Source organism: Phascolarctos cinereus, unplaced genomic scaffold (genome assembly GCF_003287225.1).
Source record: "Phascolarctos cinereus isolate Bilbo 61053 unplaced genomic scaffold, phaCin_HiC Scaffold_5;HRSCAF=322, whole genome shotgun sequence".
Taxonomy (NCBI): domain Eukaryota; kingdom Metazoa; phylum Chordata; class Mammalia; order Diprotodontia; family Phascolarctidae; genus Phascolarctos; species Phascolarctos cinereus.
The window spans coordinates 289,329,289-289,343,013 of NW_027555958.1; the positions used below are offsets into that span (position 1 = coordinate 289,329,289).

The following is a 13,725-nucleotide window of genomic DNA, read 5'->3' on the forward strand; positions in this document are numbered from 1 at the left end:
GAAGAAGGAAATGGTAAACCACCCCAGTATTTCTGCCGAGAAAACCTCAGATAGGGTCACAAAGAGTCAGACGTGACCGAACAACTTCAAACAACATATTAAGTCATGTGTCATGCCATGTTATATCATGTTTTGGCATGTATGACATATCAATATCAATATTTACCAGCTATTCCCTGAACCCCTTTGACAAACTTCTTAGACCCACTGAGAGTACATGTATGCCAGGCTGGGAACCTGTGGTGTATTGGGTCTAAATTTATGGGTCTCTTTGTACACATGACTGTAGCAATGCGTACCTCATTTTGTTTTTGTGTTTCTGTCCATGTTTCACTATGTGATTGTTTCTGAGTGTCTTCCTCTGTATTTGCCAGTGTCCATATCTGATTGTGTCCACATGTGTTTCATTCTATGTTTGTATTTGTGTCCCTATAATACACACATACACACCACACACACAATTGATGCCCTTTCCAGGTAGTTAGGGAAGGGACTCTTTCTCACAACACTCTACCCAAACCTTACTTGCCTACCATTGAACACTCCCTCCTCAGTGCCCAGGACCTAGCACAATGCTGGGCACATGGTAGATGCTTCTCTATTGATTAATTCGGCTGCTTCCTTATCAGTTTGGGAACTCTCTGTCCCTTAGATGGCCTCTAAGGTCCTTTCCCTTGAAGTCTATGATCTTCTGATCATTCCTGAGGAGTTGTCCAAACTTTGGCATCCATGCCTTGGGTATCTCCTCCTCTTCCCAACTTGACCATAACTGAGTGAGTCTATGTGTGTGGCAGATTATATCTGTGGGTGTCCCATCCTGGCTGTCTAGAGGTCCTTTTCTTCAGGGCCATCATTATGTCTCCTTTCAGTGTATGTATATGGGGTGTCAATCACTCTTCCCCTTCTAACAAGGAGTATGAGAGTGTGGAGGAGTCTGGGAAGGAGTGATCAGATGTAAGGGAACCAGATATCCTGTCTGGGGTAGGACTTCAGTAGCTAGGTGATTCTTGGAAAGGAGAAAGGGAGGGTAGACCATTGAGCCACCTTGAACCAAGGTCTAACCAGGGCACCATGTAGAGTATGAGATCAGGGAATCTCCTCTTTCCTTTTCTCTGTCCAAAGGTCTGAAGTGAGAACTGATTACAACAGCTATGACTCCCGCTCCAGCCACAGTGGAGGGTGGGAAGCCTCCATATCACTTACACTCAGCCCCAAGCAAATCCTTTTTAGCTCCTTCCCCCCTTTCCTCACCTGCAAAATGAGAACTGTTTAGATTCCTTTTAGCCCTAAATCTGTAGTCCTACAATCCCCCTCATTTTTCTCTGGCTTCTTCACTGAGTACTTTATCCTTTCCCAAGTCCCCAGACCTCTACCCCAATGCTATAGCTCAGCATGACTCCCTCACCTTGGTTTTGCCTCCTTCCTAATCCCTGGATCCTGTTGGTGGGGTGGGGTGGGGTTCTCCATGGAGAAAAACCAACAAGGATGTTATGTGATGTTTTTTTCCCCAGCAGACTTATTCCCAATAATTCTCCAAGTGCTTGAACCAAGAGGCCTTTGAAGAGAATTATGGCTTTGGTGCATTGAAACCCATCAGACGATTTGCTGTGAGTCCCCTATTGGCAATATACACACACACACACATACACAAACACACATATACAAATATATACATACATATACTCACACATGTATACATATACATACACACATAATTCCTAATAGATCTTGTAAATTAGGGATTACTTATTTATTTCTAGTCTCTGCTCAGGGACGTCCTGTGGTCAGTTAAGGTCTCATAAGGAAGAAGGTTATATTGGGGTCTGTCTGTCCTAAGGCAGGGAGGGGCCTTGGGCAGACCTGGTATTGATCAGGGGGTGAACTCTAAAAAGGTACGTGGTTGCAGTAGGTGGGCTCTGGGTTGGCACTGGCCCCAGGATGGCCACAGTGATCCCTGGCTCTGGGGGGGTCATGTGTTGCAGCTGCTCTGATCCTGCCCACCCTCCCTGGCCCCTGATCACAGGATGAAAGGATGGCAAGCCCACCTGTGCCCATGCTTGTGCCCCCTGGACCCGACTGCCTGCGTCCCTTCACTCTTGAGTCCCTGCAGGCCATAGAGAAGCGGGCAATAGAGGAGGAGGCAAGACTCCTTCGGAACAAGCAGCTTGAGGTGGAGGAGCCCGAGAGGAAGCCACGAAGTGACCTGGAAGCGGGGAAGAATCTGCCCCTCATCTATGGAGACCCCCCACCTGAGGTCATCGGCATCCCACTGGAGGATCTGGATCCCTACTACAGTGACAAGAAGGTCTCGTCCCTGTGTCTCTCTGTGCCTCTGCCTCTTGGTGTATTTCAGTCCCTTTGTCTCTGTGGCTTTGCTCTCCATACCTTTTGACCAATGGGTTTCTCTAATTCTTCCTGTTTCTCTACATATTTTGCAGCCTTTGACTGTGTATCTCTGTCTCTTCATCTCTTTCCCTCCCTCTGTTTCTCCATGTCTATCTCTTTGCACCTCTCATGGTCCTTTTCTGCATCTCTCTGTCTCTGTCTACATTCCTTAGTGCCTTGCATAGTCTGTCTTCGTCTCTCTCTTGCCCAATCTGAGTCCGTCTTACTCAATGTCTCTGAAAACCTCCATCAGTATCTCTCACTGTATTTTCACATCTCTCAATGTCTGTTTCTATATCTCTGTGTCTCTCATGGCCTCTGCCTCTCAGACCTTCATCGTGTTGAACAAGGGAAAATCCATTTTCCGATTCTCAGCCACCCCAGCCCTGTATATGCTGAGCCCCTTCAGTAAGATAAGGCGTGGGGCCATCAAAGTTCTCATCCACTCATATCCTTCCCAGAATGGGCATGGGGGCACCTGGGCTGGAGCTGGAGAGGGCAGCTGGAGGGATAGACAGGGAAGGGAGGAGGCTGTGGGAAGGCACATCTATTGAGAGGGACATAGAGAAGAAAACTAGAGTGTTGACCGGTATTGACCCCTTGCCTTTCCTCCCTATCTCTGTTTACTCTCAAACTTTCCTTAACCCTTCCCCCTCCTAACGTTGTTCAGCTTATTCATCATGATCACCATCCTGGCAAACTGTGTGTTCATGACCATGAGTGACCCACCACCCTGGTCCAAAAACGTGGAGTAAGTCTCACATGTGTGGTTCCTCTACACCTCTCACGCATGATCCAAGTACACTTCCCTCCCGGGACACACCTTCATTTCACCAAAATCCTTATCTCCAGGGGTATGTTAAGAATAATGTGGTGCAATAGATAGAGAGCTGGCCTCAGAGAAAAGAAGACCAGCATTCAAGTCCCACCTCTGATGCATCATGACTGGGTAGTCATTTAACCTCCAAGTGCTCTAGATAATTCTTTAAGACTAGAAGTTGCAGAGAAGGATCATTGGTAGGGGGAGTTGTTTTTTTTTTAAGGGAGCTCCTCATACCAATAAAATAATAGGTTCAGTCCCCCTACCTGAAGGGGGGTAGTAGCATACTTCATCACAGTCACTCTCCTCCCTGGGATGCAGCAGATTCCCTCTCAACCTTTGTCCTTAATATGCCCTTTGAATCCTGGGAAAGATCCACTCTGGTGTTGTCACTCTTATCCCTCATAGGGATACTTCCTTAATATTCCTGAATTTTCACAACCTCTGTCACCTTCATCCTTCCAGAGATACACATCTGTTACCACTACCCTCATTGTCTTTCTTCCTTCCTCACTCTTACGCTCACACCCAACCACTCGTAAGCCCACCTCCTATACTTCATACACATATACCCTCACCCTCACCCTCACCCAAAGCTATAACTAAGAATTTTCACACCTGGGCAAGAAGCTTGGGTAGAAATGGGTGTGGGGGAAGGATGAATGGAGGGTACACTCACCTGGTATAAGGCTGCCAGAGAAAGAAAGCAGAGGACTCCAGAATGAGGCTGTCACCATCTAGGATACAGGATCACATAGGAAAAGAAGTGTGTCCAGGACAGTGCTAGGGCAAAAAAAAAGTCTCACATTAGTGTTCTTTGCTGGTCACGGCTCTTCCCTCACTCTCAGCTTCACCCTTGCTCCCAGGTACACCTTTACAGGAATCTACACCTTTGAGTCCCTCATCAAGATACTTGCCCGAGGCTTCTGCATTGATGACTTCACATTCCTCCGGGACCCCTGGAACTGGCTAGACTTCAGTGTCATCATGATGGCGTGAGGGGAATTCTGAGGGGACAGGAAAAGGGTCCAGAGAGTGTGAGGGAACTCACCTCAGGAAGGTGCTGTCTTAGAGAAGTGGGAGAATGGGAATCAGGAGTCCTGAACAGCATGATTAGGTGACCTTTTAGCATGTGGGTAGATCCTGAGAAGTGGATGGTCTTACTTAGCATGTGGGTAGATCCTGAGAAGAGGATGGTCTTACTTTATCAGACCATAAGTTATGGTGTGATGCAGAAAGCTTCAAGTCAGAAGACCTGGATTTTAAGTCCTAGTTCTACTATTTATTAGCTGTGCAACCTTGAGCACCCAATCCCTTAATTCCTTTGAGACTCAGTTTCCTCATCTGTAGAATAGGAACAACAATTTTTGCCTGAGCAACCTCACAAGGTTGTAAGGAAAGTGCTTTATAAAGTGCTTTACAAATGCTTTGTTACGAAACCCCCAACTTTCTTTGAGAGGACTAAACAGCATTCTCTCCAGCTCTTCTGTCTCCTGTTCTATTGGAGCATTTCTTGGGGTTCACAATAGGGGTTACATACAGTTTGGGTCCCTCCCAACACCCCAACTCCAGCCTTGTCTCCTTAGGAATCCCTTTAATTTGGTAGACCTAAAACGACTGAGTGCTATCTGCTACACCATCCCCACTCCCCCCTCCATAGACACACAACTGATCCTTTCTCACCTCTTAAGGCACTGGCATGAATACTTCTCCACTGTCCTGTCCTGCAGGTACCTGACAGAGTTTGTGGACATGGGCAACATCTCAGCCCTGAGGACCTTCCGTGTGCTTCGAGCCCTGAAGACTATAACAGTCATTCCAGGTACTGGTGTTCTGGGGTAGGGTGGGGTTTGGGACTTTTGAATAATAATGATAATAAAAAAGATGATGATGATGATGATGATGATGATGATGATGATGATGGCTAGCATTTATATGACACTTTAAGGTTTGCAAAGCACTTTGCAAATATCTCATGGCTTCCATCCCATTTTCCATGCCTTGGAAGCATTTGCTCCTCTGCTTTCTCCCCCTACCCCGAGGCTGTTGTCCTTTAACAGGATACTTCAGATCAAAAGAAATTTTCCCAGAGTGAAAAAGCTTAAGGCCAGAGAAACATAGGCTCCTGTTCATTATGAGGTACTTAGACCAAAACACAGGGTAGAAAAGTCTCCTCTGACCAGAGTGGAAAAGAAAGTAAGCAACATCAGAACCATTGTGTGCCTACTATGTTAAAACACAGCATGAGGTCCCTGGAAGAATTTCATATCTTCCCCTTGAAATCTCTGTCCCTGGGGCAGCTAGGTGGCACAGTGGATAGAGTACTGTCCCTGAAGTCAGGAAGACCTGAGTTCAAATCCAGCCTCAGACCAGACACTTGACACTTACTAGCTGTGTGACCCTGGGCAAGTCACTTAAACCCAATTGCCCCCAAAAAAAAGGGAAAAAAAGAAAAGAAATTTCTGTCCCTAAGCCTGTTAGGACGGGACTCTTTCTTTACTGAGGAAGATGAAAGCCCTCATCTCCATCTCCATCAATAAGGAGTGAGTCCCATCCTTGTGGGCTTTGGGACAGGGGGCTATATCCTTTAGGAACTTCCGGTTTTATTAGGGGAGATCAAGCACACACAGACGTACACTAGAAACAACAGCAATATAATTCCAAAGTAATGTAGTTGACAAGTGCAAAGTAAAAACAGCATAAAGGAATCTGTCACTATAGGAAGTAAGAGACCTAGGACCTGGAAAAGGTAGAGAAAGTGGAGACCACGTTGATCAAAGGGATGGAGAAGAAGTTCTTAGAGGAAAAATCAAAGAAACACTCTAACACCAAAGCTAGAAAGGAAGAAACACTCTAATATCAAAGCTAGAAAGGGGACAGCTAGGTGGCCTGGAATTAGAAGACCTGAGTTGAAATCTGGCCTTAGACACTTGCTAGCTGGGTGACCCTGGGCAAATCATTTAACCCTGTTTGCCTCAGTTTCCTCATGTGTAAAATGAGCTAGAGAAGGAAATGGCAAACCATTCCAGTATCTTTTCCAAGAAAACCCCAAATGGGGTCACAAAGAGTCAAACACGACTAAAATGAGTGAATAACAACAGAAAGGACCTTAGAAGTTAATTCTAGGTAGTACAGGGGCAAAATGCTGGCCAGACTTGGAGTCAGATGGTCTAGGTTCAAGATTCAAATTCTGTCTTCAGATATTATATCATCGTGGACAAAGCTTCTCTGAACCTCATTTTCCTTGACTTTAAAATGGTGGTAATAGTAATTATATTACCTTCCTCAAGGATTATAGGGAGGAAATTTGCTTTATAAATGTGAGATATCTAGTTCAACCATCTCATTTTACAAAGGAGGAAACTGAGGCCTAGAAGGTCATGCAACTTGTCTTGGATCACACAAGCTAGTCAGCATCAGAGCCAGGATGACACCTCAGGTATTGACTCTCAGTCAAGGGTTCTTTCCTGTACCACACAGCTCACTGTCTCTAAGTTTGTGGTAGGTTTTGCTGAGGAGGCTGTTGAAGCATGTTGCCCACATGAGACTGAAAAAGAAGAAATGAGCTTCTAAAGGAAGTAAGATTCTGATCTGATAGGAGGAAGGACCTCTTGAGGATCAAAGGGATAGGTCATTGGAATGTGCACTCAAGGTTAAGTTGTGGAATTGTTCTCTCTGTCCCTAGAAATGATCAAAACTAGATAGCTGTCTGTAGGTATAGTACCAGGGAGCAGTACCAAATTATTTCTCAAGATCAATCAATTACTCAATTAATCCAAGAAGTCGGAAGTAGAGTGGAAGAGAGTGGAAAGAGCACCGGTTTGTAGTATGATGACTCGAGTTCTAGTCTCCATTCTGCCACTTGTAAAGTGATTTCATGTAAGTCATTTCATCTTTCTGGGTCTCAGTTTCCTTGTCTGTAATATGTTGTGATTGAACTAGGTGTTCTCTATTACAACCCAAAAAAATTTATGAAGTGACCATTTGGTACAAAGTACTATGCTGAGAGTTGGAGATACTTGGACATGAAGTATAAGCCAGGCTGTCCTGAAGAAGCTCACATTTTTTGGAGTCAGGAGGACCTGAGTTCAAATCTGGCCTCAGACACTTGACACTTACTAGCTGTGTGACCCTGGGCAAGTCACTTAACCCCAGTTGCCTCACGCAAAAAAGGCAAAATAAAAGAAGCTCACATTTTACTTGGGGAATAAAAACTCTCTAGCTCTAAATGTATAAATCTATGATTCTATATTTGAGGAAGGAGAGAAAGAAAGAAAGAAAGAAAGAAAGAAAGAAAGAAAGAAAGAAAGAAAGAAAGAAAGAAAGAAAGAAAGAAAGAAAGAAAGAAAGAAAGAAAGAAAGAAAGAAAGAAAGAAGGAAAGGAAAAAGGGAGGGAAAAAGCAAGGAAGGAAGGAAGAAAGGAAGAATTTTTTTAGCAGCTTTTTAGCAGCAGTGTCAGGCACTGTGCTAAGTGCTTTTCAAATATTGGCTCATTTTTTCTTCACACAGTCCTGAATGGAGGTGCTATTATCTCTATTTTATAGTTAAGGACCCACTGGGTGCCTGTACATATGTTGACCAAACAGAGAGTAAGTTGAGGTAGCATTTAATCAAGTATAAAGAATGTGACAGTGTCTAGGAGGCTGGATCTGAAGTCAGTCAGGCAACAAACATTTATTAAGCACCTACTGTGTGTCAGGCACTATGCTAAGCAATGGGGATTCAAAGAAAGGCTAAAATAGTTCCTGCCCTCAAGAAACAGTTAGGTAGCACAATGGACAGAGTATTGGACATGGAGCCAGGAGGCCCTGAATTCAAAACCAGTCTCAGATACTTATTAGCTGTGTGACTCTGGAAAGGAGACAACATGCAAATAATTATGTACAAACAAGATATATAGGGTGGAAATGACAGGGAAGTCAGGAAGACTTTGGGTTTAAATCCCACTTCAGATATTTACTCCCTGAGTGACCCTTGACAAATCACTTAAATTTCTCTGAGCCTCACTTTCTCATCTGTAAAATGGACATAATAATACCTCCTATACAGTGCTATGGTAAAGATGCAATGAGATTATGCATGTAAAGTATATTAAGGTATGATATAAATGTGAACTGTTACTGCGAGATAGTGTAGATCCTAAGGTCTAAGAATCTATGAGAAACAGAACCAAGGACATACAAAACCAGGAAATAATTGGAGTCATCTAGGAAGGCTTCACAAGGAGGATAAGTCTTTAAACCGGGTGTTGAAAGAGGTGACTGATGCAGAGAACGAGAGTCAGAGTATGGCAAGTTCAGCAATGGGGGAGGGGAGCTATTTCCCTGGTGCACCCCCATGCACGCCCACCATCACTGCCATCTTCTTGTCTAGGACTGAAGACAATTGTAGGGGCACTGATCCAGTCGGTGAAGAAGCTGTCGGATGTGATGATTCTCACAGTCTTTTGCCTGAGTGTCTTCGCCTTAGTTGGGCTCCAGCTCTTCATGGGGAATCTGAGGCAAAAGTGTGTGAAATGGCCACCCCCCTTCAGTGGCATCAATGAGACTTGGTATGACAATGGGACGGCCTTGTTCAGCAATGAGACAGGTTTTGGTAACAACACAGAATACAGCAACTTTACCTTTGACTGGGATGCCTACATCAATGATGAAGGTGAGAAGGGCCAGGCCTCCAGAGCTGTAATAATGGATTTTTGTGCCCAGGACAAGTAGCCAGAAAGAAGGAGCCTTCAGCTGGAGTGTAAGGAAGAGGACTGGCTGGGAGGGGTAGAGGAAGGTGGACAGAAACCTCAGAGCATGGACTTCAGGATGCTGTGGAAACTGGGCTAGGGTAGAGAGGTAGAAATGGCTTGGGATTGGTAGAAGAGGGGAAGTGAACTCATGCCAGTGCTCCAAAGAATTCCAAGTGATGTCAGTGCCCTGCAGATTAAATGCCCTAGGACAAAGCTCCAATTGCCCTATACTAGTTATACTTCTGTTGGCCTCTCACCTTTAGGGAAGTCCTTTTCTCCCAATCTCTGAGCACTTAGCTCTCTCTGTTTAATCTGTATAGACACCCAGTTTTGGGCAACAATAGCGTCCTATCTTCCCAGGCAGAGAAAGATAGAGACAGAGAAAAAGACATCTGTATGTTATATATAGATATTATCTGTATACATGTAATATATATAATGCACATTTATATGTGTATATAAATATATGTGATATGCATACATGTATGTATATGTATATATATATATATATATATATAGTTGATCCTCATTATTCATAGATTCCATATTTTTAAATTTGCCTACTTGATAAAATTTATCTTTAACCCCCAAATCAACACTCAAGATGCTTTCTTGGTCATTTGTGCACATGCAAAGAGCAGCAGAAAATTGGAGTCACCCAGTGGGAATGTTCCCAGCTGAGGTTCTTTTCAAGGTCTATTTAGTGCCATGTTATTCTACATTTTCATGCTTTTTTGTGATTTCCCTGTTTAAAATGGCCCCCAAGCACAGCGCTGAAGTATTGTCTAGAGTCTCTAAGCTCAAAAAGGCTGCAATATGTTTTATGGAGAGAACACATGCAATAGATGAGCTTCATTTGGGCATGAGTCATAATGTTGTCAGCCATAAATTCGGTGTTAACGAATCAACAATATGGTATGTCCAGAAAAAGGAAGAGGAAATTTGTCAATCTGTATTTGAGGCCATTCTAGAAAGTGCTAAAGTGAATGTTGTGACCAGAGGCTCACAGGAACTTAACCCTGTATTTCCCCTAGCACCAATGGTTGAGTATTTGCCAATTCAGTGTTCAAGTTGACTCTATAGACCAAAGCTACCACAAATGATGAGAACTGACTGTACATACTTGTCTTCAGCATCATAGAAACACTTAGTGTCAGCTGCTTTGTGTTTCTTTAGCCACATTGGACTCTGAGCTTCTGTCCCCTGAAGTCACGTTCCTTGGAGATACTTAGACTGAGACAGGGGCCTGCGGATGGGCAGAGGAGAGGAAAGATGGAGCAGTAGGAGCTCAAAGGATAGTCAGAGCAGCCCCCTTTCTCCCAATTGGGTGGGAAATAAGGAATAGGAGCATGTATGTATGTAATGTATTTATGTATGTTTGTATACATACGTGCCCCCAACACGTTTGTATTCGTGATGTCCCTCCTCCATGACCTGTGATGCCCCTCATCCCCAACAAAGGGAACTTCTATTTCCTGGAGGGTGCCCTTGATGCCTTGCTCTGTGGAAACAGCAGCGATGCAGGGTGAGTGATACCAGGGGAAGGAAGAAGCTACCCCCACAGACTGGAGATACTGAGCTAGAAGGGATGGGGAAGGAAAGGCAGGAAGAGGGGACGTGGGAGCAGGGACTTGGGATGGGGCTATGGAAACCAAGACATGCAGAGAAAGGGGAAAATGATCCAGCTGGTATGTGGGTGCCTGAGGGTAGAGGCAGGACCTCTCACTGGGCACCCCCAAGCTTCCCTCCACAGTGGAGCTCCTATCCATCTTGCCCAAGAACCTAGGTGGCTTCTCTTCACATCCCTTCTCTGGGGCTCTTTACCAGCCAGAAACTCAAGCTCTTCCTCCTCTCCCAAGGCACTGGCCCAAGTACAAAGACATTGGGAAGAGTCCTACTCCATCTTCTTCCTTCATGCCCCAACTCAGGGATTCCAAGACTACAAGCCCCCAGTAGTTAGTAAAGGCTACATAGACATGAAAGGCTGGAGGAAGCTACATCCAGCCTCAGTACATACCCTGTTAACCTCCTTCCTTCTCTTTCAGGCACTGTCCTGAGGGCTACGAGTGCATGAAGGCAGGCAGGAATCCCAACTATGGTTACACCAGTTATGACACCTTCAGCTGGGCCTTCCTTGCCCTCTTCCGACTCATGACACAAGACTATTGGGAGAACCTCTTCCAGCTGGTACGCCATCCTCTAAGGCCCCCAAGACCACTCTTCTCTTAGGGGTCATCTAGCCTAGCCTACATCTAAATATCAAACCTATTTACAGCATCCCCAACTAATGATTGTCCAACCTTCAGAGATGGAGACCACATTCCTTGTGTAATTATCTCCATTCCACTCTCAGCTCTAAATCTTAAGAAATTTTCCCCTTACATCTAGCAGAAATCTGCCTTATTGCAGCTTCCATTGTATTTGTACCTAATTCTGACCTCTGAAATCAAGAAAAACCAAGTCTAATCTGTTTCCTATATGGTTTCTTCCTACCTTTACTCCCTTCCTGGGGACTTCCTACTCTTCTCCTACTTAACTCTCCCAGGACCCCCATTCATAGCTTTCTTTCCTGTCTCTCTGGGTCCTGGTACCCACACAATTGCCTTTCACTCCTCTTTCCCTCATCCCAGAGAATTTGGAGGAGGGGCATTGAATGAGCTGTAGAGTAATGTCTACGGAAAGAGGAAACAGGAGAGGACCATAGTGTGTGTGTGTGTTGTGTATGTGTACACACACACACACACACAAGCTGAAGGTCTGCCTACGCCTGTGTGGTGGAGTGAGTTGTTAAAGCTCTTGAGAAATAGGACAGGGCTGGCACACACTTTCGAAGGGAGAGTGTAGGTAGCTCTATTGAGGCTGGCCTGGCTCTGCCTGAGGGGTCACAGGATCACAAATTTAGATCTGGAAGGGATCACGGAGGCCATCTGATCCAAATCTCTCATTTTCAAATGAGGGATGGAGGCTTAGAGTTAAGTGAGTTTCCCAGGGACATAAAGCCAGGAGGTGTCAAAGGCAGGACTTCAACCCAGGTCTTCTTGCCCCTGAGGCAAGCTGTCTGTCCACTAAGTTGATCTGTTCCTTCTCTGGCTCCCCTCCAGAGTTATGCTGTAGGCTCCCTGAAGAAAGGATCTCTCTTTCTCAGGGTCATTGGTTACATAGACATTCAGTTTTGTTATTTATTTAATACTTTTATTATTTTAATAGTTTAAAATTTTTTTAATAGCTTAATAGTTTTATTATTTGTTGGGGGTGATAGGAGCAGTAGGCAGGGGAAGTGTATGGTTGATTGGCAAGGAGCAAGTCAAGTACAATTATTCCTTCCACATTGCAACTTTCCCCATGTTGGTTATGATACATCGTGGGTTGGCATAAAAAATTAAATCGGAATTTTTTTGGAGTTTTGCAGAAGCCACAGACAACATGCAAAGGCCAGCAGACAACACAGAAAAAGTTTTAGAAATGCAGAAATGCATAAAATATATGTATAGCATTGTAAAATATATTTTATTTATAGTTTTATTTATATTTATAGTATATTTATATATACTCTTATGTAATATATAAAGTATATAAATATAATACATTTATTTATAGTATAACATTTTATATTTTAATACCCTAATAATCCAGACTTCTTTAGTGCTGAAGGAAGGGCCAAAAAATTTTACATGTAGGAGATGCTCCCCTAACCTCAGAAATTTGGAAGGGATAACTAATATCCTGGAGCCTTATCTATAAAACAGAGATCAAAATTATTACATTCACCCTGTACCACCTAGCTAACTGTGGAACACAGCCAGAAGAATGGGTGTTTAGATGATGTTTCAGAATGCATAAAAGGCTGTGGGAAGCACTTTAGGAAGCTTAGGAAGATCTGAGTTCCAATCCAGCCTCAGACACTTACTAGCAGTATGACTCTGGGCAAGTCATTTAACCTGCCTCCATTTCCTCATCCGTAAAATAGGAATAAGAACAGCACCTACCTCCTGGGATTGTTATGAGGATCAAATGAGGTAGCTGTAAAACACTTTGCAAACTTTCAAGCACATATCAATTATAGTTATTACTTTTGTTGTTGTTACATTGTTATTAACTATTACTAATATTATTATTACTATGTCAAGTTGACATGAGGAAAGTCTGCAGCCCAGGGTAAATTCCCTTCTGGCAAATTAGGGGAGTGTATAAAAAGAGCCATCCAGCAAACCTATAAAGCTTGACCCCAAAGAAGAGAGATGAGGCCACCCTCCACTAGTTTACAGGGGTGGGGTAGGGGTAGGGGCACTTCATGGGAGCAGAATGTTGCATAGTTCTGTTCTGCTGAATTTTTTCCTTTTCTTTGTCCTTTTTTTAAAAAATTTTTTGTTATAGGGATAGCTTTCTGGAGGGAGGGAAAAGGAGGAATACAATGGGAAATAAAGCCAATGGGGGAAAAAATGTAAATCTATTTAAAATGAGAAGGCAATGGTAAAACACTTTAGTATCTTTGCCAAGAAATCACAAAGAGTCAGGCACAACTGAAGTAACTAAACACAAGTTACCTTTCATCTATTCTATATGTTTCTTGTGTGTACCTAGTTATTTATATGATGTCTCAACCATTGGAATGTGAGTTTCTTGAGCAAAAAGTTATCTTGTCTTTCTTTCCATTGTCTTTCCCAGTATTTATCACAGAACTCAGCATATAATAAGCACTTAATAAATACTTGTTGATTGGCTCATTGACCACCTGTTTTACATCATGACTGAACAATGCTGCCTATTCAGTTAAAATTATAAACTA

General features: G+C 43.7%; 1 protein-coding gene across 1 annotated transcript; it reads left to right on the forward strand.

The window, feature by feature from the left end:
* Positions 1 to 1,988: 1,988 nt before the first annotated feature.
* Positions 1,989 to 11,168, forward strand: LOC110219287 (sodium channel protein type 4 subunit alpha-like). The gene is made up of 8 exons (XM_021002506.2): positions 1,989 to 2,305; positions 2,715 to 2,833; positions 3,047 to 3,136; positions 4,072 to 4,200; positions 4,936 to 5,027; positions 8,579 to 8,860; positions 10,401 to 10,464; positions 10,985 to 11,168. The coding sequence occupies exons 1-8, from the start codon at positions 2,033 to 2,035 to the stop codon at positions 11,166 to 11,168; spliced, it is 1,233 nt and encodes a 410-aa protein (XP_020858165.2). The 5' UTR covers positions 1,989 to 2,032.
* Positions 11,169 to 13,725: the final 2,557 nt, after the last annotated feature.

Excerpts from the sequence above, each read along its gene's own strand:
- LOC110219287 (XM_021002506.2), top strand. The coding sequence starts at position 2,033 with ATGGCAAGCCCACCTGTGCCCATGCTTGTGCCCCCTGGACCCGACTGC. Across the intron at positions 3,137-4,071 it reads CCCTGGTCCAAAAACGTGGA|GTACACCTTTACAGGAATCT; the intron begins GTAAGTCTCACA and ends CCTTGCTCCCAG. Across the intron at positions 4,201-4,935 it reads TTCAGTGTCATCATGATGGC|GTACCTGACAGAGTTTGTGG; the intron begins GTGAGGGGAATT and ends CCTGTCCTGCAG.